We start from the raw sequence: 24368 nt of genomic DNA, 5'->3' as shown, positions 1-24368 counted from the left end.
TAATCTGTAGAATGGCTGAAGGACTCTTCCTTTTATCCAAAACTTGGAATGGAAGCTCGCCGTGGTATACCAATGAAAATTATCTGCACCATTGTAACTGGCCATCCAAGCATGCATAGCCACTGGCCACACAACCTGCCCAGCAACAGGCATTCAATCACCAAGATGGGGACTGGTGCCAGACAGTCCCTGCCCCACACACAGACCAACCCAAGTCCGCAAGACTATTGCTTTATCCAGGAAAGGGTGTGCCATATAAGGTAATTCCTGCCCTGAGACGGCAGGAGAAGGTCAAAGAACAATATGGCCAACGGACAGGCCAAAATCTCGTGGCACGGCCATCTTAGATTGCTAGCCACTCTTAATAGCCATTTGCGGTAATTGCAAAAGTGCACAAGTAAAAGTTCAAGACCATGGAGGAAGATATCTGCAGCCACCACCCAATCCTGGAGACATTGTATTTATAATCAAAATGTTACAAAAAGATTGTTTTAAAAAATTGAAAGGATACAAAATATCTTAACAGCACTTTACTTTAGGGTGATGTGTGCAGTTTTTAAAAGACAAAAAATCCATAAAGAGCCACATACTCATCACGGATCGTTTTATGGAATGATCAGTCTGCCCATAAAAAAAGCACAAAATAAGGAAAGTAAAGCAGAAGGATTTACTTTCCTCCAAAATGTCAGGTCAGCAGTCAAAGCAAAAATGAAGGGTGGCCCATAGGCCGAAAGCAGAAAAAAGAAAATAATTAGACGATAAAAGCCTCAAGAGCTGGTCAAGGTTGTTACAGTCATGGGTGCGCAGGTTAAACACTACACAGATAACTGTTCTGCCCAGGCTACTCTTTTCCAGGCGCTGCCTATCCAGACCCTGCCCTTCTTCCTCAAAAAGGTTTTGATAACCCCGACAGAATTTCTGTGGAATAATAACAAAGCCTCTTCTAATACTGCCATTGTGCACCCACTAGAGAGCGGCGCAACTGAGGGTTATGGTGCACCATCTGAGGAATAACTGTTCACTCACCGTTTGGGAATGGATATGGGTTCCTAGCAGCAACTTTCCCAGAAGAGTACAAAGTATCCTAATCTAAAAAGTGGAACTGAGGGGATAACAACATGGGCGACCCCCCCAGCTGTATTTCAGCTCTACCAGTCAGGGATCTACTTCAGGAACCAATGAAATGTCAGCGTTGTATGAGGCAGGTTTAGTACAAGTGGGCCAGCTATAGAAGAAATGCAAATTTATAAGCAAAGGTATGCAGCAAGACTCACTAGGTATATGGCAGTTGTCAATCACAAACAGCAAATCGCTGGAGAGCTTATGTCGGTAACTTCTGGGGTTTGAACAAGTACTAAACAGACAAGCACTAAGTGTTTAATATAAGAAAAATATGCAAAGCCCTGAAGCCAAGGGAAACCTCTTATACCAAAACAATTAAAGCATAGTGGAAAAGGGATTTGAGAATGCACAACTATAAATTGTTGCAATGATGGCAACTTCAACATAAACTTGCCAAAACCTTTTCAAATGCAAGTCCACTGTTGCAGAGGGTATGGCGGGATTGGTATATGGCCCAATCTTACTGGAAGGAAATACTTCCCAGGATAAAAGGCCTTGATGATCTTGCAAGAGAATTTAACATCTTGACCACTTTTTGGGGTGCTAAAATGATACGATATGATGTGGCATTTATTACGTGCCTGTATACAAGTGTTTCTAGGAACGACAAGACAAGGAGGGGGAAACAAAGGGACAACAAAATAACAATCTTACTAGGCCTTGCGGCAATCAGATCGCGTAAATGCGGAGAAGGGGAGAAGTGCCATGGGTGAGGGGGAGTGGGAAGAGCTGTTAACTCACAAGTGCAGCCAGCGAGTGGCTCATAAGTGCAGAGAGAAGGGACTGTAGGGTTGCAGAAACAGACCCTTAAGTGCTGGGGAGCCCGGAGGCAGTGTGAGGACAACTGGACATGCAGGAGCCTGGGCCAGAGTTCAGAGGGTGACCAGGTGACCAGTGAGCGGAGCAGTCGGTTGCATCAGCAGATGAGAGGAAAAGAGAAAGCGGAAGACAAAAAGGTCTTAAATTGCTTCCGGAACCAGAGGTGGTTCTATTCAAGTTTGATAGAGGCAGGTAGGCTGTTCCAGAGGGAGGCCCCAGCCGAGGAGATAGATCTGCCCCTAACACTCTGCTAGGAGAAGCGTCTGATCCTCAGAGAGTTGCAGGTGGATGAGAGCAGAGCTTGAGAATGAAGATGTTTTGGAAGTGAAAGTTGGAGGTAGAGCGGTCACAGGAACTAGAAAGCGTTGTGGATGATGCAGAGGGTCTTGAACTTCATCCATGCAGCCACGGGGAGCCAGTGAAGAGATTTCAGAACTGGAGAGATACGATCCCTGGGCTGGAGGCCAAGGACAAGTCTTGCAGTCCTGTTCTGGATAAGTTGTAAAGGTCGCAGAGGGAAGATTTAGAAAGATGTTGTTGCAATAGTTCCGCCGAGATAGGACCAGAGCCCTGGAAACAGTGAGCCTCTGGGGAAAGTGAGAAAAGGAAGAATACCTCTGAAGAGGTGCAGCTGATAGTTTGATTTCTTAGAGATGTGAGGCAAGAAGGAGAGTGTGGAGTCGAAGATGGCACCAAGGTTCTTAGCCTCACAGGAAGAGGACCCAGAGGTGGAAGCCAGAGAGAGGAAAGGAGGGAGATGGTATCCCAATGAAGAGAACAGGGACATTGTCAAAACCCTTCCACATTTGGAGCCCAACCTGCTCCTTCAGCGAGAGTTTGCTTGAATATACACTGGAAGGGACCCCCCCCATCCTCCAACTCAACAAGGAGTTGGAAAAGCAAAATAAAAGAAAAAATCTTCGACATGCAAAACCTCTCAGCAATAATACTCGACGCTCCAAAGCATCAGGAAATGGAATGGAATCCATTCTTGAAGCATTATGAGGTAATACAGAAGAGGATATGCGACGGAAACATGCAATGACTTGGGGACCATGAACTAATTGGATTTTATTAATCAAGTTCTAGTTATCGGGCAACCTTTCACATAGACCTCCAGGCACTCGCCAAGGATTCCAACGCCATGTGAGGAACCACCACTCACTTTAGGAATAAAAGCCTAGACAGATTGCCAAGGTACAACGTACACAGGCCAACACAGGATTAGACACGAACACCACTCGTGCCATCCTGGACCCGGGATACTACCATACAGCACATTAGCACAAGGGAGATGCCATGAGCACTTAATAAGACATGTAATGTTTTTCCTTCTACCGCACTGAATCCAACCATTTCACTCCCAGCCTTAGGCGAATCCAAAGACCCAAGACTGGGACCCAACAAGAAAATTCCCAAGGGGGCTCGACGTGGGGCAACACCCCCTCATCGTAAAACCCAAACCTTGGTAAGAGCCACATACATAGAAATATATTAACTAAAACTAGTTTTGTATTAGCTAACCAGTTACGGTTCTTCTTCTTTCCCCTTTTTATCCCTTCCACTACCGCTCACGGATCTGGCGCTGCCCATAATCAATGTAACAAATGTACATACAATTAACTACAAATGTGATACAACCTATGCTGTCATAGAAAATATGTATGCGTCACATAGGACTCACCTACTCACCTTACCTCACATATGTCACCAATACCAACCAACTGCTGAATATGTGCAATTGTGATATCAGCCTTGATAAAGACCCCCTCATGGTCGAAACACGTGTCGGCTGACCACCACAAAACTGAGTCTACGCTGTAACACAAATCTCACTGTAAAAAAACGCATTTAGTGTGGGAATCAATTCATATACATTTCAAACTAATGCATTGCGAGGTAACCAGGACTGTCTCTATACCTACCTAGAGGTGTGGGTTCACTTCGACCAACTTGTGAACTTGCACATAAGAATCAGGACTACAAGACTAATAAATAGAGCTTAGCAAAGTAGCGTTCAAAACTAGAACCCAACTCCTCTATTCTTTAATAACACGCTTAATGACAGGGATAAGTTTCTCAGCAGGAGACCAGGATTCGAAACTGTGTTGCTATGTGTTTTGCTTCCAAGACAAATACGTTGCCATGACTGAGATGGTTGATGTTTAAAACCTTAATAAAAAGTTGCTGGGAAAATAAAATAAATACAAATTCCCACTATATGCACATAAATATTACAAAAAGAGTTGGATATTACTATAACAATCGCCCACATAATTATAAAAGTAAACTCTAAGAATGGGCTGCACCAATGAGTAATACAATTGTAGGATTGCCTTCAGTTGATAAAATCTTAATGTAATTACGTTCTAAAGAATGAAATAATTCAGCATATCGGTATACAACAGCTTACTGCAAAAGCTAAACAGACTTGGAAAGCCACAACATGACAGCTATAACAATTTACGGCTCCTACCATAGTCATTTAGTTAACAAACCACCAATTTAGAAATGACATGCATCTCTGTGCTAACATCAGTAACCTAGAAGTAGGATACTGTATTGGAATTATGTGCTCAAGAAGTTACCATGGGTCCTTTAAGGTTCTTACCACTGTTTTGATATTCTCAACAATCGATTCTTATGCAGATTTTAATAATAAGGGGAAAAGAAATCAAATCACTAAACCAATTTCAGATCTCTAGGTGCATGTGCAGTTTTGCGATTGCAATTTCAATGTGCGTCTACAATGCAACAAAGTGAAATGGGGAGAAAAATAGCAAAACTCAATCAAAATAAATGTTCAACTCCAAGGGTAAATCGGTCTTCTCATTCGAGTGCTTTCAAGACAGTGTGCAGTTCTTGATATTCTCAAATTATCCATGTCCAGTAAGCAGTGTTCAGCCTGCCTCCGTTACTGCATATTCACCTCGAAATCCGAAAATTGTTTTAATCCATTATCATTCAGTGTTTTATGAATAGAAAATCATCAAGCAACTTAAAGTGGTATCTGGACTTTCCATCAAAAATGAATTCATCGAATTAATTTCCATCAAATTCTATTCATTGAAAATACTTTCCATCGAAATGCATTTTATTTGAATAAAATTTGATGGATTTCGATGGATTTTAGGCTCAGGGTTAAGGTTAGGGCAAGGGTTAGAAATAGGGTTAGGTTGGGTTGGGGGTACCCTTGGGGGATTTCGGGGGGAACCCCCCCCCCCCATTAAACAATTGACACTAAAACGTTATATGAAGCTGGGCAGTGCTGAAATGCTTTGACGTTTTCAGCACTGGACCGCTCCATGTAACGTTTTAACATGTAAAATAAATGCATGGAAATGCTATTTTACATTTAACAGTACATATCCATCGAAAGTTGTCCATTCCTATATTCGATGGACAAGTTTCGATGGATATGTACTTTTACATGTAAAAGATAGCAATTCAATGCATTTCCTTTGATGGATTTCCTATTTGATTAAATGTTTTCGTTGAAGACCATAAACCCATAAAGTACTGCATCTGTCTGTAAAATATTAATGATGGTATTGTGATGAGTGCCTTAGAGTTGCACCTGATCCTGACTGAGAAAAGTAGACCTTGATGCAATTCTATTCAGCCGACACAAAGTCTCCCGACCCCACCATCTCAGATTCTGGTTTGGCGATATTTAAGGTAATCTTTGAGGGATTCTTAAAATGTATTCTCTACTTAGGTCAGATCATGTAAATGCTTACGGCCTCTTTATCACTGAGGCCACACACTTCTATTGCTGGTGGAATAGCTTGGCTATTGTGCACAACATGAAAATATGTAACAGTGTTAGTGTGTTTTAATAGAACTCCATTAGCAATAATACCACACTTCCATTTGAATTTACTGTTAAACCCAAATAAACAAATGTGAAAACATTCTAAAGACTATTGCCACAGTAAAAACAAGCTAATGCTTTGCTACATTCTCACTGTCTTGCTTTTAACTGTCCTTATGATTAATTATTTTCACCTGCTATAATCTTCTGGGGCAGAGATCAAATTACTGTTTCATACGCATAGATTAACACACGGGAACTGTCTGTAATAAGACTTTACAGTCACTCTTTACACTAAGAGTGAAAGGAATATCATTGATATAGAAATTATAACAGAGGGTGTTATAACAGAGGGTGTTATAACAGAGGGTGTTATAACAGAGGGTGTTATAACAGAGGGTGTTATAACAGAGGGTGTTATAACAGAGGGTGTTACTGTGAACCTTTTCCATACTTTATATTAACTGAGAAGGGTTGGGAAATTGGCGGGTTCAAACCTTCACTATACCTGGAGCCATTCCAAGTGATCAATTTCTGCCTTTGTTCTTCTAGAGATGCTTTTAAATGTATGTATTGTTTATTTATACAGTGCTTATACACAGGTGAAGCGCTTCAAAGCGGTAAGGGACTACAGTAATCATTCTTAGGCCTTGAAGATTCCAAATGATCAAAACAGAGAAAGTAAACTAGAATACTAGGCCTGGCGACATTTCTCCTAGTTTAAGTGCATGAAGTGTTACAGTTGCGACCAAGCTCGGAAAGGGGGAGACTAGAAACAGTGCAGGGATGAGGGGGGATACAGGACAGACAATGAACTGGTCCTAGAACATTTAGGTAATGCATACAGAGGTGCGGGGGAGGGGAGCGAGTTCAGTTCAGCAGGGCCCTGGGTCAAGTGCGGAGAGGTTGCCCATGCACATGGAGCTTAAGTTGAAAGTGCAGTAATTCTGAAATGGGGGGGGGGGGCATTAGCATGTGAGAGAGGAAGAGAAAAGGAAGGTCTTGAGGAGTTTCCAGAACTTAAGATGCTCCGGCTCAAGACAAGATAGAGGCAGGGAGGCTGTTCCAGAGGGAGGCACCTGCAGAGGATAAAGATCTACCCCCAAATCTGTGTAAGCGAAGCGGCTCACCTGCAGAGAGTTGGAGGACGAGAGAAGGGCTCTAGAGGGAGAGTATTTAGAAAGTGAGCCATGTAGATAGTGCGGGCCCCTACCCCAGAAAGCCTTGTGGATTATGCAGAGGATTTCGAAATGTATCCAGGGAGCCAGTGAAGGGATTCAGTGCCGGAGGGATTCAGTCCCCGGGCTTGAGGCGAAGGATAAGTCTCCCGGTTATGTTCTGGATGAGTTGTAGAGGAAGGAGAGTAGAAGTAGGAAGATTGAGAAAGAGGCTGTTGCAATAATTCAGCCTAGAGAGAACCAGGGCTCTTGAGGTGTTGAAGTTCTGGGGGAAAGTGAGAAAAAGGTAGACTACCTCTGAGGAGGTGCAGTTGGTTAATTGGATTCTTTGTAAATGTCCAAGATGTGACAAGACAAGGAGAGAGTGGAGTCGAAGGTGACCCCAAGATTTCTTGCCTCATTAGCAGGCGAGGGTGCAGGACCAAGGGAGGCAGGACAGTGAGAGAGTGGGGAAAGCGGGAGCAGGGGTCCCAATGAGTACGATCTCTGTATTACTGGCATTCAGGCAGAAACCGTTAGCAGCAAATGCCAAAGTAAAATAAAAGCCAAAAACAAGACGCCTGTTCTATTGTGCCTATACCTTGGTGTAATCCCACCTGCACATCAGAGAGAATATGTCTTTCCAGCCAATGATTAATTATAAAAATCAGTAACTTTCCAGAAATAATAATCTTGTCCATTAAATAAATCAGTCTATAGTTACTGGGGTCCAGTTTTTCTCTGACATGTACTATGAGGGATGCACCTATTCAGGGATCTTGACAGCATTTTACATGTTAATAATGTTCAGTACCCAAATTGGAGGTTTATTTTTTTAGAGATCATTTGTATCAATGTCAGGCCTAGGGCCTTTCTCAATGTAATGCTATGGATTGCCATTTCCACTTACAGGAATTAGAAATTTGCCATTATTGCTTTTCACAATTAAGCCAGGACCTTCTCTAAATAGATTGGCCATCATGACTTGCTGTTCAAAAGGCTTTTCATACACTTTCTGAAAAGTGTGTGCCAGGACACTTCGGTATATTTACATCTGGGACTACTGCCCCCCACAGACTCCCAAATGCAGTGCTGTTGATTGATATATGAATCATTCATCGATCCGCTTGATGGTGTTTTACATAGACCTATCGGCAAAGCTCGATCAGGGGAGTGATTTGTTAAAACATTACAAGATGCTTTATGAAATTGCCAGCTTGGATGATGGAAAGCTTAGACTATTCCTGAAAACATTTTGTAACTTCTGTTTCACCTCCCACCCTTTTAACGGATGCACCTTGTAAGGCACTCCAAGACCCTCTAGCTAGGGTCATCTGTGAACAAAAATTCGAATGAAATCCAACTTTAAAGGGATGGAGTTTCCATCCACGAGCATCAAGAAGCTTGGTGACCAGCCAATCAGGTTGATCCAAGCACAAACTGAATCCTACAGTGTGGACCTGCATGCCAAGCGAGTCAATGGATGCTCCGCATCATTCTGTGCACTCTATGCTGCCTAAAAATAAACAAATTGCTTTTATCTGGTACCACCCCCTTTGTTCGCCCCATCCTTGCCACTGCTGACCACCATAGAAATAGAAAAGGGGCTGCTCTGCAAGCTACATTTCCTATGTCCATGACAGGCAAACTCAAGCATTGGATTCTCCCCCCCACCCCCAGGGGTGCGAGTGGCAGTAATGGCTTATGTGGAAACTCATGCAGGATGGTAACCACGTTCTGACCTTGTTGAAGGCCATCACTTGGTTTGGGCCCATTAGCTGAAGTGGCGGGCTGTTGTATGCAATGGAACCAATGACTAGATTTTTAATGAAAACTATTGTTCAGACTATGTATGCAACAATTGCAGTCTCTGCAAGGGCAGACTTTATGGGAAACGAGCGAAGGAAATAGCTCTACTGTAACGGTGCAAATATGTTTAGGAAAAAAGTAGAGTGCACCTAATCAAATGGCAAAAAACATTGCCATTAGTTGCCTTTTTAGCAGGTGGCACCTTCAAAATGACGATTAATCAACAGCTAAACAATGAAAGGGGGATGTTACTTACCCTTCTTTGTGCTTAAAGTGCTTAAAAGCCAAGTTCAGAACTTCGTGTACAATCGGATCTGGCACTGGATGAACAGGAATCTGAAACAAAGCAACAACGTTTTATGGATGAAACATTTTAACACAAAGTTCTGCCTCTGCCCAGGGGAAAAGCTAACTAGCAATTCATAAGTGCAAGCTAATCACAGTTAATTTAATGCACAAAAACACAAATTCACTTGAGCAATCCGATATCAAATTCAAATGCAGTACTTTAGTGATCAGTTTTTGAAGATAAAAAAACACTATCAAATGTAAAATGGTCGAACAGCAGCAGGAAGGAGGGACCATAGCTTGTACGCACAACATACTTATCGCAATGTGTAAGCTGCATTGAGGAGTAACTGTCTTGGCAACCAGATTTGTTGTTCCCAATGTCCATCAACAGGTGGCATGGTTTCTGCACCTGCCCTAACCTAATAAGACTTGTTTGGGTTCAAAAGTGCATATCAGTGCCGATTCATTGTGGAAAGCATTGGGTAGGGAGAACAAGAACTTGTGCCCACTGTTTGTCATGTTGGCAGTGGCTGATTTGGAGTCTCATTTTGCCAACCCCAACATTTACGATAGAGAGCAGTGTTGTTTCTGAGCCTACTAGAAAATAATGCCAGGCAGTTCCCAAAATTTGGTCTCACCACTAGCCATTGTCTAGTGATGATTGACACATAGCAAGTAGGATATCATGTGCATGTGGGGAACTGAAGGGCCAAGTGACTTTATACCTGCAACTTGATATGGTACCACCAATTCCACAGGTTCATAATTATTTGGCTACAACTGGAAGCCTAGACGAGGTTGGTTTGCTTGATACCAACAAGTCTCAGAAGCTACTTTTGTCTCTGCAGGGCACATTTTGTGCTAAAATCTCCACGTGAGAATGTGTATAAGCATTCAGATATTTCAAGATGACAGTTGAAGACACAATGAGTCATACACAATTAACACAAAGCTATAGTCTGCATCCAATGTGGAAGTTAAAATTGCAGCATGCTATGTGATAGCTTCTCGTTTCCCAGAGGTTACCGATTCTGAATGGGTAATGTCAGACACCAAAGAGCTGCTTTTAGCTTCTGCTCACACATTTATTTTGATCCCTACAAAATATGCTTGTATTAAAACGGACACAAGCTATGGCATTGCGGGCTGGATGGGGAGGAATGTTATGCTGGTTCTCTGTTCGAAACCTTAAAAATGTAAAGTAGGGGTTTCAGGGCTTCTGGCATCAGGGAAACCGAAGGCCAAACATTCTATGTCTAAATGCAAGGACCCAGAAAGAAAGAAGCCAAATTCGGGTTCAACCAATTGGATTCCAATGCTTCCGTTTTCAATCCTGTAACACTATATATGGGTGTGACCTCTGGTGTTGGTAACAAGGGAGAGGCAATGGCCTGTGGGCTGATGTGCCTCAAAAGGTAATAATTGCACAAAAATCCAGAAACATTACAACCAAAGGTTCATTTTCACTTCCAGTAGCCCTCAAGGCATGGAGTGTGGCCTTGGCATTCAGTATTCTAAGACAACTGGGCGTCGCACCACATGGAATCTCTAAATGGGTATTCCTTAAGGAACTTGCTCTACCAATTTTCACAATCACCTTTTGTCTCCCCAATTCGATCCTTGGTGGGTACAAAGGTCCAGAGAGCCTAACATCATCCTACCACCATGATTGTAGCTGCTGGTTCTCTAGAGCTAACCGGGGGCAAACCTGTACTCGCAACCGTGTGAATTAACTGGGGTCCCTCTTCACCAGATGGAGTTTCTTCAAAAAGGTCCCAGCGCACTGCCCTTAGATACTATCCATTATTATTCTATTGAGAGGTTGACCAACAAAAAATGTATTTGCTGAGACACGAGATGGTGCTAGTCAGTCATTTGTGAGGACACTGAATAAAGACAGGGGGTCTGGGTTTTAGAGCAGTTTGATGGTAGTTATTTTTTTTTTCACTGAAAAGGCCTTTATTATTAACATGGTTAAATCCTTTGACGTACGATCAACTGTTCCGTGGCAAAGGAGTCCATTTCAAACTTGGTCGTTTCTATGTGGGATTGCCCTTAAGGCTATTGAATATTCGAAACGTTAAGTGCACTGCGGAATTGGAGTTTAGGTGTTGAAAAGCTGGGATTAGTTTTGGATATTAGTTTCCTGTAGGCATTGCAGAGGATTTTCTACAGAGTATATATAGAAAAAAGGTAGAAACTTTTAGAGAAACAGATGTATGCAGGCTGTTGCAAATTCAATCATGAAGAAACTGGCAGTTTTTGAGACTGGAATGGAACAGCACAAGTCCAACAGCTTATGAGGATGAAGCAAAGCATCTCAAGAAGAAACTCAAAAATAGGGGATACCCAACGAGAGAATGTCTGTGGTAGATGGTGCAGACGTAATTAGAAGTCCGCATTTGAAACTCATCTACAGGCAGGAGGTAAGAGGGGCGTTTGGCTCTTTTTAATTAATGTGAGTACCAACTAAAAGTGTTCGGGAGGCATTTGAACGTAGTCAAATTTCTTCATGATTGAATTAGCAGTAGCCTGCATACACCGGAGTACAGTGTGAATAACTGCTTTATGTTTGAGGACTGTAGACTAGATGCATTGTTAGCTTCGTTTGGCTAATGCAATCAACAACTACTAGCAACAAGGGACCGCTGTCTGTTACTCCTTATATATAACGGTACAGGCAGGATCAGCCTTTACTAAAAGGACTCTAACCAGTGACTTTAAGGAGAGGCAAATTCGTTCATGAAATTTCTACATCAAGGGAATCTTAAGCTTTATAAATATAGTGTATGAGGGCTTACACCATGACTAGAGAGCACCCCGCCTGTGGAATAGATTTCACCATACCAATGGAGTAAGTTTTCTCCATTTTGATAGACACCAGAGTGTTCCAAGGGGCAGTACTGGATCAGAACACAGAACTATTGATAGAAGATGTTACACCAGAACTAGTTCCAATTGCATAAATTGAGACTAGGTAAGCATAACTCGATCAACAATTGTAAATGATAATGTGGAGAGCATTTGAATGAGGTAGTCTGATACAATTTATATGTATCCCTTAGATTAAGAATATTGATGATTCGAGGTTACCCGTGTAGATTACAACCAATCGCAGGAAAGGTAAAGCCTTTATTTTCCTTACCCCAGCCTGGTGCAGACTATTTTGCTGCAAGGTTATTAAGCATTTTGAGCTGAAACCTGTTCATCTTTCATTAACAGTCATTCATTTCTTAAATATACCCAACTTGGTCCTACAGAATAGATAATCTACAATCTACTTTGAAAGTCATTGTGACCTTTTCCTATCCTCCTGAAGGTTCTAGATGCAAACAGTGAACCGAAACCTGTTGAGTGTGAAATCTAGTAATTGTTTATATTGGATATTTGGATCATAGGAGATCAGATTTCAGTGGAACAGTTTATTGAGCTTTTACCCTGAAGTTTGTGTTTTTTGTTGTATTAGATTTGTTGTGTATTTTTGCCACTTAAGGATACATGTTGTTGTGAGTCACTAGTACTTTATTTAAAAGTTTATGATGTGTCGAGACTATATGTATTATCTAGAAATTGTTAATTCTAACATTGTTTTAAAAAACAAATGTCTATGAATAAAATGTGTAACTTTTTGTAATAATTGATTAAGCGATTGTGGATGATCTGTTTCTCTAAAAGCATATATATATATATATATATATATATATATATATATATATATATATATATATATATATATATATATATATATATATATACACACATACACACATTTATGATACATTACTCACCGTAATCGTATTTCTGATGCTTGTATCTGCTTAGATTCACATGCTGTGCATAGGCCGACATCTAGTGGAAGCTGCGGAGTATTACAGTTTGTTTTTCGAAATTCGAAAATGGGCGTCGACACAGGGCGTGCCAGTAATACTATCCCTAGTGTGAAGTCCACTGTACCCAAGATCCCTCACGCGTCTAGGATCCTCAGATTGTATTTTTTCTGACATGAGGTAGCATGAGGAGTAGCGTGAGTACAGATAATCCAAGCAGATAGACAGAAAGGTAAGACTACAAGCAACCATGCGCCTTCTCTCGGAGGAGAGGAAGGGTGGGTCGCATGTGAATCTAAGCAGATACAAGCATCAGAAATACGATTACGGTGAGTAATGTATCTCTTCTGAGGCTTGTGGAATCTGTTTAGATCACATGCTGTGCATAGATTAGCGAGCAGTACCAGAAGAAGGAGTTGGGATGTGAGAAGGGTCATGAGCAAATAAGTGTCTTAGAACCGCTTGTCCCACTTGTGTATCTGCCTTGGAATGGGTGTCAATGCAGTAATGCTGAGTAAAAGTGTGAATAGAGCTCCAAGTCGCTGCTTTGCAAATGGTGTCAAGGGGAACATTTGCAATGAAAGCCAGAGTAGCCCCAATGCCTCTAGTAGAGTGGGCCCTTGGCGTAAAAGGCAGAGTCTTTTCAGAGAGTGAGTAACACAGCTGGATACAGTTAATAATCCACTTCGAGATGGCGCCTTTAGAAATCTGATCCTACTCTCTGCCTGTAGCTACGGAGACAAACAGTTGATCTGTTTTCCTTAGCGGACTTGTTTTATTTACATAGTAGAGGACCGCCCTACGCACATCTAGGGTGTGTAGTTTCACCTCAGCCAAGCTTTGCGGGTTCTGGAATAAAGTCGGAAGCTTGATGGACTGGTTTACATGGAATTTTGATATAAATTTAGATGAGAACCTAGGGTGTGCGCGTAAAACCAGTTTGTCTTTATGGATAGTAAAGAAGGGATCCTGCACTGACAGAGCCTGAATTTCACTGACCCTTCTTATAGAAGTAATAGCTACTAAGAAGGCCGTTTTATAAGTCAGGTGTTTGAGACTGCTTTTATGCATGGGTTCGAAAGGGGGGCCCATGAGCTTGGCTAGCACCACATTAAGGTCCCACCCTGGTGGTGGGTTAGAAATAGGAGGGTGAAGTCTCTTTACTCCTTCCATGAAGGCTTTAACTACTGGTACTTTCCACCACGACACCTTGCTATGGGAAGTGGTGTAAGCCGAGAGGGCTGCCAGGTGTACTTTCAGTGAGTTAAAAACCAATCCTGCATCTAGCAGGTGGAGCATGTATGTAACAATAGTGGAAGGAGTGCAACCGGGTTGATTTGTCTACTCTGGCACCAGATAACGAACCGCTTCCACTTGTCAAAGTAACAGTGCCTTGTGTTTGGTTTCCTAGATTCCTTTAGGATGTCCATACACCTCTGTGGCAAATTGAGATGTCCAAACTCTATGACCTCAGGAGCCATGCTGCCAGGTTCATTGAGTTGGGTTGCTGGTGCACTGTTTGACCTTGGTGCTGGGACAGTAGGTTGTACCAGGCTGGAAGTTTGATGGGCTCACACACCGCCATCCTGCGTAGGTGTGGGAACCACGGTTGTCTTGCCCACATGGGAGCAACTAGGACGAGCGTAATCGATTCCTTGTTCATCGTGTTCACCACTTTCCTGATGAGAGGAGTTGGTGGAAAAGCGTACGCAAACATCCCAGACCAGTTCATCCACAGGGCGTTCCCCTGGGAGTCAAGTTGGGGAAACCTGGATGCAAATCCTGGGCATTGTCTGTTTTCGCTTGTGGAGAATAAGTCTATAGTGGGGAAACCCCACTGAGAGAAGAGATCTTCTACGACCTCTCTGTGAAGAACCCATTCGTGTTCCTCTGGGAGGGAGTCTCTGCTCAGAGCATCCGCTAGGGAATTGAGCTCCCCTGGAACATGTTGCGATGACAGGAAGATGTTCCGTCTGAGTGCCCATATCCAGATTTTCTGGGCAAGCTTGGACAGATTTGGCGAGCGAGTCCCTCCTTGCTTGTTCAGGTAGAACATGGCTGTAGTGCTGTCCGTCCGGATTTGCACTGACAGGTTTAGTAGATGGGGCTCGAATGCCTGAAGCGCTCTGAATACTGCCAGAAGCTCTAGCAGGTTGATGTGGTTCTTGGCCACTGATTGAGACCAGAGACCCTGAGTTGTGTAGTGGAGATGGTGAGCTCCCCACCCCGTCAGACATGCATCTGTAGTGACTACTGCCTGTACTTCGGGATCGTAAAAGGGTTTCCCCTTTGCGAGATTCTCTCTTGTCCACCAGTGGAGGCTTTGTACCAGTGTTGGCGAAACGACCACTAGATCGTCCCACTGACCACTTGCCTTAGACCACTGTTTCGCCAACCATTCCTGCACGGGGCGCATGCGCAGGCGCGCGTGGGGGACCAGGTAAATGCATGACGCCATCATGCCCAGTAAACGCATTGCTTTGCGTACCGTTATTTGTTGACCGGACTGATAATGCAGAATTTTCAGTAGTATATTCCGAATTCTTTCTTCTGAAGGAAAGGTCAACCCCTCCTGGGTATCCAGGATTGCTCCTAGGAATTGTTTTGAGGTGCTTGGCACCAGGCTTGACTTCTTCTCGTTGATTGAGAAGCCTAATTCGTGGAGTAGGTCGATAGTCCTTGAATATTTGTCCTGCAAATTCCTAGGGTTTCCCCCGTTATGAGCCAGTCGTCCAGATAAGGGTACACTGGGATTGCCTCCCTGCGTAGGTGTGCAGCCGCCACCGCCAGTACCTTGGTGAATACCCTTGGTGCTGAAGCTATCCCGAAGGGCACTACCTTGAATTGGTAGTGGCGACTGTCCAGCTTGAAGCATAAGTACTTTCTGTGCGCTGGGAATATGAAAATAAGCATCTTTCATATCCAAGGTTGCCATGTAATCCCCCTTTTTTAGGAGGGGGATTACCTCTTGTAGCGTGGTCATACGGAATTTTTGGGGCTTGACATACTTGTTGGCAGGCCGCAAGTCCAATACTGGGCGCATTGTCAAATCTTTCTTTGGCACAAGGAAGTAAGTTGAATAGATACCCTTGTTTACCTGGTGTCCTGGGACGAGTTCTATCGCGTCCTTTTCTAGCAGAATGGCGATCTCCTCGAGAAGGATCTTCTGATGTTCTAAGGAGTGTATTCTTTGTCGTGGAGGGTGGTTCCGGGGACGCTGCAGTAATTCTATACAATATCCTGTGGACACTGTTGACAGCACCCATCTGTCTGAGGTGATCCCTTCCCAAGCCTGGGTGAAGTTGGAAATGCGTCCCCCTACTGGGGTTGCGTGGCAAGGGACCCTGAACTGAGCGTCACTGCTTTGGTGGAGGCGTGCCACCTCCCTTGTTGGGGCTGCCTCTGCCTCTTCCACGACCTCTCGTTACCCGTGCCGTAACTTTGGGTAGACTGCTGGTTGTTGTTCCATTGTGTACCCTGTCCTTGGGCATAGTTGCCTCTTTGTGAATTTTGGCCGCGTGGGCGACGAAAATTACTGTTACCCCTCTGGTTAGGGGGTTTGTTGGTAAGCTGGCCAAGGGATTTGAGAGTCTCGTATTCGTCCTTGGCATTTTTAAGTGCGTCTTCGACCGCTTTCCCAAACAATAGATCGGGTTCCACCGGCTTGTCTATTAATGAAGCCTGGGTTTCTGTTTTGAACCCCGACTGCCGTAACCACGCATGTCTCTTGATAACAGTACCTTCTGCTATCAATCTTCCTGCGTTGTCCGCGGCGTCGAAAGTTGCTTTTAATATGCAACCAGACACAGCTCTCCCTTCTGCCGAGATCCGAGCCAAGTGGCCCTTTAACGGTTCAGGAGCAGAGGCTATGAGCGTCGCGACCTCTTCCCATTGATGGCAGTTGTAACTTGCCAACAGGGTGGTGGAGTTTGCAATCCTTGCTTGGTAGGCGGACGTTGAGGCTACCTTCCTGCCAAACCCGTACAGTTTTTTGCTCTCCTTGTCCGGAGGAGCTTCTGACGACGATAAGGGTGTCCCAGCCCTCTTCCGAGTGTTGGTAACCACTAGGGAGTCTGGTTTAAGATGTCCTCTTATATAAAGAGGGTCAGACTGGGCTGCCCGAAAAAGTTTTTCAACTCTGGGGTTGACGGCTCTGGTGAGGTTAGGATTCACCAGGGATGGGTCTATTCTACGTTGGATGGATTTAAGGATAGGGATGGTCTGAGCGACCGGCCTCCTCTCTCCCACCAACTCTTCTGCGAAGTCCCTTTCCTCCTGTACACCGTGGGTGTCGATGTGAAAATGTTCTGCTGCGCGAGCGAGAACTTCATTAAGGAGGGGCTGGTTATCAACTGGCGAGTCGGTAACTGGGGCTTCGCTCTCTACCGTGGAATCTACTCTGTAAATTTCCTGCTCATCTTCTACCTCCTCCAGGTCCTCATCATCCGCATAGTATTCAGTCCCGGTTTGTTCCTCCATAATTTCAAACTCCTGGTCCCTTTCAGGGAAAGGCTGTCTTTGGTATCTGGGGTGTGGAGTAGAGTATGGAGTAGAATAATGCTGCACCTCTAAGGGTTCAGGTCTTTCGAACCGGGCCTTTTTACTTAGGGGGATAGGATCAGAGGAGCCTGAGGGTGTGGCCCCTTGAGGGTCATACGAGAGGAAATGTTCTGGGTTTTTGTCATAAAAATCAGCTAAGGAAGACATCCTTGACATGACCCTGTCTATGTCTTCACTGGACCATTCTTTGGAACAGGGTATGACTTTAGTAGGCAACTTAGAGGACTTAACAAGGGTACCCTTGCTGGATGTTGATGTCCCAGTAGATTTGTGTTTGTCTGTCTGCTTAGGAGTGGAAGGCTGTGCTTTCCGCTGTTTCCCCCCCCTCCCCGTGCGTGGAAAAATGTTTTCCCTGCCCCTTGGAGGCCCCAGAGACTTTCGACGCCTGGCGTCGAGGGTCGGGAGAGGTATCTGTGTGTTTCGAGCGTGGGGCCTCGCTGGTGTTAACTGCGGCCTCTGTCTCCTGGAGCGCGGCCTGGGGGTGGAAGTCGTCTTCGTCTTCCGACGATCGAACTTCCGTTAATCTAGGGAGCGAGGCACTCTTGGCAAGAGTGGGTGATTGCCTTGCGTCATGAGGCGATCTCGATCGAGAGCGCCCAGAGGACACCGAGTCGGACCGTTCTATCTGTGCCTCTTTCCGAGAAGTCGACGTCGTCGAGGTTCGGTTGGACTTAGTGTGCTTTGTGTGTGTAGGGTGTGTAGCGCCAGACAACCTTCCGAGGTCGGGGACCTGCGCTCGGCAGTCTTTCGACGCCGTAATGCCCTCGCCGTCCGAAAGTACGGCGTCGCTGCCATCGCTGAAGGTGCCCTCCGCTGCCAAGGCCGCCTGCCTGGCGTGGTGGGCCCAACGCTTTGTCGAACGGTCCTTAAGTGTCTTAGGCTTACACCTACTACACGCTCTGCAGTTCGCTTCGGGGTGGTCCCTCGGCAAGCAGAGATTGCACGTGGCGTGCCTGTCGACCCAAGGGTATTTGCGGTTGCACTTGGGGCAGAATTGGAAAGGGGTACCCTCCATACGCACCTTGAGGCAGCGGGCTGGTAAGTGTAGGAAATATATAACCTATATACCAAGAGTGAAGAGTATGTACCACCCCCCACTCTCCCTACTTGCAGGGCCGAGGCCAGCGGCCTACTAGGCCCGGGCCGAGGCCAGCGGCCTTCCGAGGCCCAGATCCGTTGTGCAGCAGCCGACGGTCAATGTCTTCTCCAGCCGTCGTCGAGTGTCGAGGGTCGACGTTGGGGTGGGGAAGGATGTCAATAAATAATTTTTAACTTCAATAATTAGCAAAAGTATGGCTAAGGCCAGGGGACTCCGCAAGATGCTTCCGACCAGTATGGCGGAAAAAAACAATCTGAGGATCCTAGACGCGTGAGGGATCTTGGGTACAGTGGACGTCACACTAGGGATAGTATTACTGGCACGCCTGTGTCGACGCCCATTTTCGAGTTTCGAAAAACAAACTGTAATACTCCGCAGCTTCCACTAGATGTCGGCCTATGCACAGCATGTGTTCTAAGCAGATTCCACAAGCCTCAGAAATATATATACTCTATCCAATTCCATAAGTAAGGTAGAGATTCTACCATCTCTGTAGTGGTTATTTGGGCTTCCCTCAATTATAGTTGAGGCTATTCTATGCCAGCTCACCTATTTCACATCATTTACATACATGCAGCGATGATCAAATGATGGCTAAAACCTGGGCCCTTGCAGCCTTGGGTCAGGCTGTGTTGCCATGAACTCTTACTCTATTTCAATAACTTGAGACGAGTATTTACCATGTTACACCATAATATAGCAAAGCTTGGGAGGATGTTAAGGCATGTGATATTATTGCACTTCGAGACGCGAGCTAATCCACTGATCCAGAATGGGAGATGGTACAGTGGGGCCAAAAATGGAGATCTATAATAATAATAATAAATGGCTCAAGGGTGTTGTACAAATTTGGGGTTCCAGAAGTTAGCCTGCAGCTATACCCCAAATACATTCAGGTTGACAGCACACTTTATATACCCAAGGTTGAATGGTTAAAGTTTACAGAACTCAATTTGTAGACTAAGTAATTACTTACCTGTGGTAATGTTCTGATGAATGTTCCTCCCATAGACCTCTTTTTCCTTGCAGCAGCAACCCCAGGAAACTTGACTGCAAGGGGAGTGCGTGGGGCGGGGGTTACGGGGTGCGTCTCTGGCGTTTAGGATTGTCTGCGTTCTAACACATCCCTCCTCACCCATACCGCAGGCCACACCCTGGGTGCAGTATTCAGCATCACAAAACTCATCCACACTCCCTCCCAAGGCCCTAATCTGCACAGATCACTACGCAGTCTTCCCCCACCCGACCTCTTCTTCCACCACCATGCAGGTCCCTGTCCTGACATTGCCAACCACCCCCCGCCCCAACTGCCCCCTCCCCACTGGAAAAAAGTCACTATTAATCCGGATCTCGCAAATTCCCTCCTAAACTCACTCCCAGTACGCTCTCCATAAAGGCCCTCATTCCACCAAACTCTTCGATCACCTGCTCTCCAGTGCCCTCATCCCGCTCAACCCAATAAAACGGACCTCTCAGAGACCAGGCCCCATCTGAAAATGATACACCACCCACCTCAAATCCATCAAAACTCTCAAGCACTGACTGGCGCAGACTTGGAGAACCAACCCCACTAACAATCTCTTGAAAGACTGATAAGGGGTTACCCTAGAAATTAGGAAAGCCTCAAAAAATAAATTGTATGGAAACAGAATCCTGAACTCTAGCAACCCAAGTAAGGAACTTCATAGAATCATCTCTGAATTGAAGACGCCAGTTTACTCAACCCTGTAACCCCCCCCCCACTCCCAAGCTCTATGCGACTCCTTGTACAAACAATCGCACAACGTCGCTATCAATAGATACAGTACCATAATTTCTAAAATAGCTATGATGCCCCTTCCTCCACCCTCCACAAAACCACAAACAGACCCCTCCCTCCATATGCCAGTCTTCTTTCTCCCCATCTCACACCAGGAGCTCCTCACGCTCCTAACGCTCCTAACGCAAAGCTGCACTTCAGTCTCTCCTGGAGACCCATGCCTGACCTCACTCCTCAAAAATCTCCTAACTTCAAAGGCAGCATTGCATGGTCAATGCTTAACCAGTCACTGAATATGAAAATCGTCCCAAAATTCTTCAAAACCTATGAAATCCGTCCATAAAAAAAAAAAAAAAAACCTCCCTTGACCCACTCATCCCCCAGAACTACTGGTCAATTTCCAACACCTGCGTCATTGTCAAGTTCCTGGACCGCACAGCATATAAACAGTTCTGCCTCTTCACCAAAGCCAACTACCTTCTTGACTTAACCAAATCAGGTTTTAGCCTCCTCAGAGGAACGGATTCTTCCCTTGTGGGATAACTTTAAAAAAACAGTGGAGGTGGAAGAGTGCGCAGTACTCAATACCATTGACCACTCCGTACTCCTATACATGCCACACTCCTTAGGAATCAAGGACACCACTCTCACATGGATCTCCTCCATCTGAAAATCAGCTGCAAATCGAGCTCTTCGCCCCTTTCACATCCATTTCGCACCCAGTTCCGAAAGGGGTTCCGGAGGGAGCTTTTCCCATCTCCCCACTTCAATATCCATCTCAGCCCTCTCCCTGCACTCGTCCGATCTCATAACCTCATCTGTTACAACTATGCAGACACTCAGATCATACTCAATACCCCCAAATCAGCAAGTGTCCCCCAAACCAACCTCTACTCCACCCTTCCGATATTCACCACTAGATGATGGCCAACCACCTTCTCCTCGACCCTGGCAAAACAGAAATCCTACTATGCACAAAACCGCTCTCCTTCTCCAACCAATCCTCTGGCCTCCCTCTGTAGGGCACCCCTTATAACTCCACTTCTGTGAAAAACCTCAGATGCACCCTGGACTCTAATCTGTCCCTCTCCCAACACATCAACTCCATGTCCAGAACCTGCTTCTTCCACCTACACATCCTCAAGCAAATCTTGCCATACCTCTCCTACCCACACCGAATATCAGCCATCCTCGCCCACTTATACAACGCAAACTGCCTTTATCTTGGCATCATGGCTTTTAAGCTCTGGAAACTCCAAATAATCCAAAACGCTGGTGCCAGTCTCCTCATTGGCCACTCACCACACTGAGTCCTACACTGGCTCCCTATTGGTCGACGGTCCACCTTTAAAGCCATGTGCATCACTCACTTTGCCCTCCACAACTTGGACCCAAATTCTTCCAGGATAAAGTTACACGCTATCAACCCACCAGTAACCTCCGATCTGGCGTTGCTCTTTTCGTTATCCCCCACTGCAACTCCTCTAGATTGGGAGGATCATCTTTCTCGATCGAAGCTCCTACCTCCCTCTCCACATCCACCAAATTGAATCACCTCGCTTTCTGAAAGGCCCTCAAAATTTGCCTATTCACAACTACAACCTGAATCCTCCCCCCTCCACAATCCACAATCCCATGATATTTCTTCACACAAGCAACAGGCTCGTCGAAATATCAAGACCTGTGGCAGCGGATGCCGGCTGCTTTCACAGCAGCACGTCCTGCTAAACTCAACCCCCAGCCCAATCCTTGCACACAATCGCACTTCAGCCTTCCACTCCAACTGGTACGCTCTAGTTACCGGTATACAACACCTTAGAATCTGATGTTAGCATGTATGTTACCACTAGAAAGTTTCAGGACATTCGGTCAGGTCATGAAACATGCACTGGGGTCACATCCAAACACCTAGAAGACCTGACCCGGTACCTCCTGTTTTATATAATATCAAAGGGGCTTGCCGAAGCACTCCCAAACCTCGATTAGAGGGATTACTAGAAGTAGCAAATGAGGTGTGCGTACTTGGATTTTTGGGATGGTAAATGTGATGCACTTAGATGACCTTTGGGAGGGGTGGGGGGTGGAGGGTGACGCACTAAGACAGGGGGCAAGAAAATGTACGCACCTAAATTGACTTTTTGAAAGAGTGTGTGGGGAATAATAGGTCATAAGCGGGATCCAGACCAGTCCGCCGAAGGCCCTGTAGAACAGACTGCTGGATGCTCCATAAGAATGTTTTGAGAATGCCCCTTCTGTTCTCCATCATGGCAGCATGGTGTGCCACTGCTCTGGGGCCTTGGTGGTGGACCTGTGTCCCTCATGGAATTTGATTTAGCCCATCTAAAATGCCTTCAAGGGAAAGACATGGGACAGGGCCTAGATATATGTGGTGGGCCTGGCATGTACAGCATTACACCTACAAGGTTCTGCTCGTCCATAACGCTCCAAGATAGCAGTTAGTCGCCATCTCCCCATTGCACTTACAACTGCTGAAAGTTAGCCATTGGAATGCACAATAGTTACAAGCAGGTATCCTAGATCTCGCGATTATCAGACCACCTTGGTTAGCGTCAGTAGAACATGGAAAACATGCAAAAGCTAGGTCTATTCAATGTATTGTCTATTACGCTCAGAGAATTACCCTGGCCTTTCCATGCTAGCATGTCTGTGCTACCCTACAAGATGCTCTACGACATCCAAGCCATCACACTGGCAGACTTGGGATAGCCTGCCCATAGAGCCAGAAAATTTGACTGGGACAATGAAGATGATCTCAATTCGAGTTTACGGTATGCATAAACGCACAACTTCTGTGGACACCTGCCAAGGACAGGTTCCCACCCATGCACTCTAGAATGCAGCTGTGACTATGAACAGTTCGGTCTAGCTGGTCACATAATCTTTGCACTGAAACACCAGACTTGCCACAACACCTCTGACATTACAACACAGCGACAACTTGCAGAAAATCCGGTCTGGCTGAGTGCAGAACCTCCAGCACTAGCACTCTGTCATGAACACCCTCAGCACCCGCCCAAGTGCCTGACCTCTTGGTCTGCTTACAGGTGCCTCGCCAGCCCTCCTAAATCCTAATTTCAGAAAAATGCATGCATGCTTATGAAGCCTCCTCTTAGAAATCTTCCCATACCTAGACTACTGTCTACGAGGGTGTTGAGGCCATGCAAATGGGAATCAGTGCTCTATAAAGGACTACGACAATACAATACAATTAAGAAGCAAGGAAGTACCAGAAATTGGATAAGTACCGGGAACTGCCTATGACAAACCTCTGGTATTTCATGTGGTTATGATGAATCGACATGTGAAAGTTGTCCTGGAGGTCGAGGGACACCAACCAATCCAGGAGGGCCAGGCCCCGGAGATTTTAACATCTTGGACTTGCTGCCCTTCTGCAGGAACTATCAAGCATCTCCAGTCCAAAGTCACAGTCTACAGTCATTCTTTGGTACCAAAAAGTAAAAGGTAGCACCACCCCCGGTTTCCATCTGAGGGAGCATTTCTTTTTTTTCTTCAAAGTTATATTTTATTGAAATCTCAATGGACCATATACAGCATAACAGTTATGAGAGTAAAGCAACATCAGTATAACATCAAAATCTCATTTTCAATTTAACAACCAGCCCCTACCACCTCCTCCTCCCCCCACACAACTGAAAGAGAAGGAAAAAAAAAACAAAAAAAAACAAACCTTTAATACACACTAACAAATCACGGTCCTTGCATCAGAAACAAGGGCCTTTGGTTATTTATCAATGAAGCTGTGTCAACCCAGTCCACACACAGAAGGTTAGGGTCCAACAGCACCAGCCAATCCCAATCATGTCCCCCAGGTCGATCAAGGAGAGATGCTTCATTAATTGCAGCCGATAACACGTGTGTTTCGTCCCGGATGAAATCTAAAGAAGGTGGGCCAATTCCTAGTTAATTTGGGTAGACGATCTAGGGTGAGAGCAGTTAACTTCTCCATTGCTAATATTTCCCAAACCTTCACCCACCAGTAGGAGCTACATGGGCCGTCTGGAGTTTTCCATGCCCAGGACCGATTTATCCTTGCGGCCATCAATAGATGATATGAGCTCTGCCCTGGGAC

At 45.1% G+C, this 24368-nt stretch overlaps 1 protein-coding gene across 6 annotated transcripts in view; it reads right to left on the bottom strand.

Annotated features, from left to right (window-relative positions):
* FRYL (FRY like transcription coactivator) overlaps positions 1 to 24368 on the bottom strand; it is a 3055992-nt gene that overhangs the window by 2672435 nt on the left and 359189 nt on the right. For all 6 annotated transcript variants that reach the window (XM_069631694.1, XM_069631695.1, XM_069631691.1 and 3 more), the window contains one exon: positions 8978 to 9057. In XM_069631694.1, the coding sequence (XP_069487795.1) occupies positions 8978 to 9057 (80 nt within the window). The remainder of the gene's footprint in view (positions 1 to 8977; positions 9058 to 24368) is intronic.

The sequence above is a fragment of the Ambystoma mexicanum genome, chromosome 6q (genome assembly GCF_040938575.1).
Source record: "Ambystoma mexicanum isolate Mex_15411 chromosome 6q, UKY_AmexF1_1, whole genome shotgun sequence".
NCBI lineage: Eukaryota > Metazoa > Chordata > Amphibia > Caudata > Ambystomatidae > Ambystoma > Ambystoma mexicanum.
Note: the sequence above shows the minus strand (reverse complement) of the source record. Positions and strands in the feature narration are given on the sequence as shown.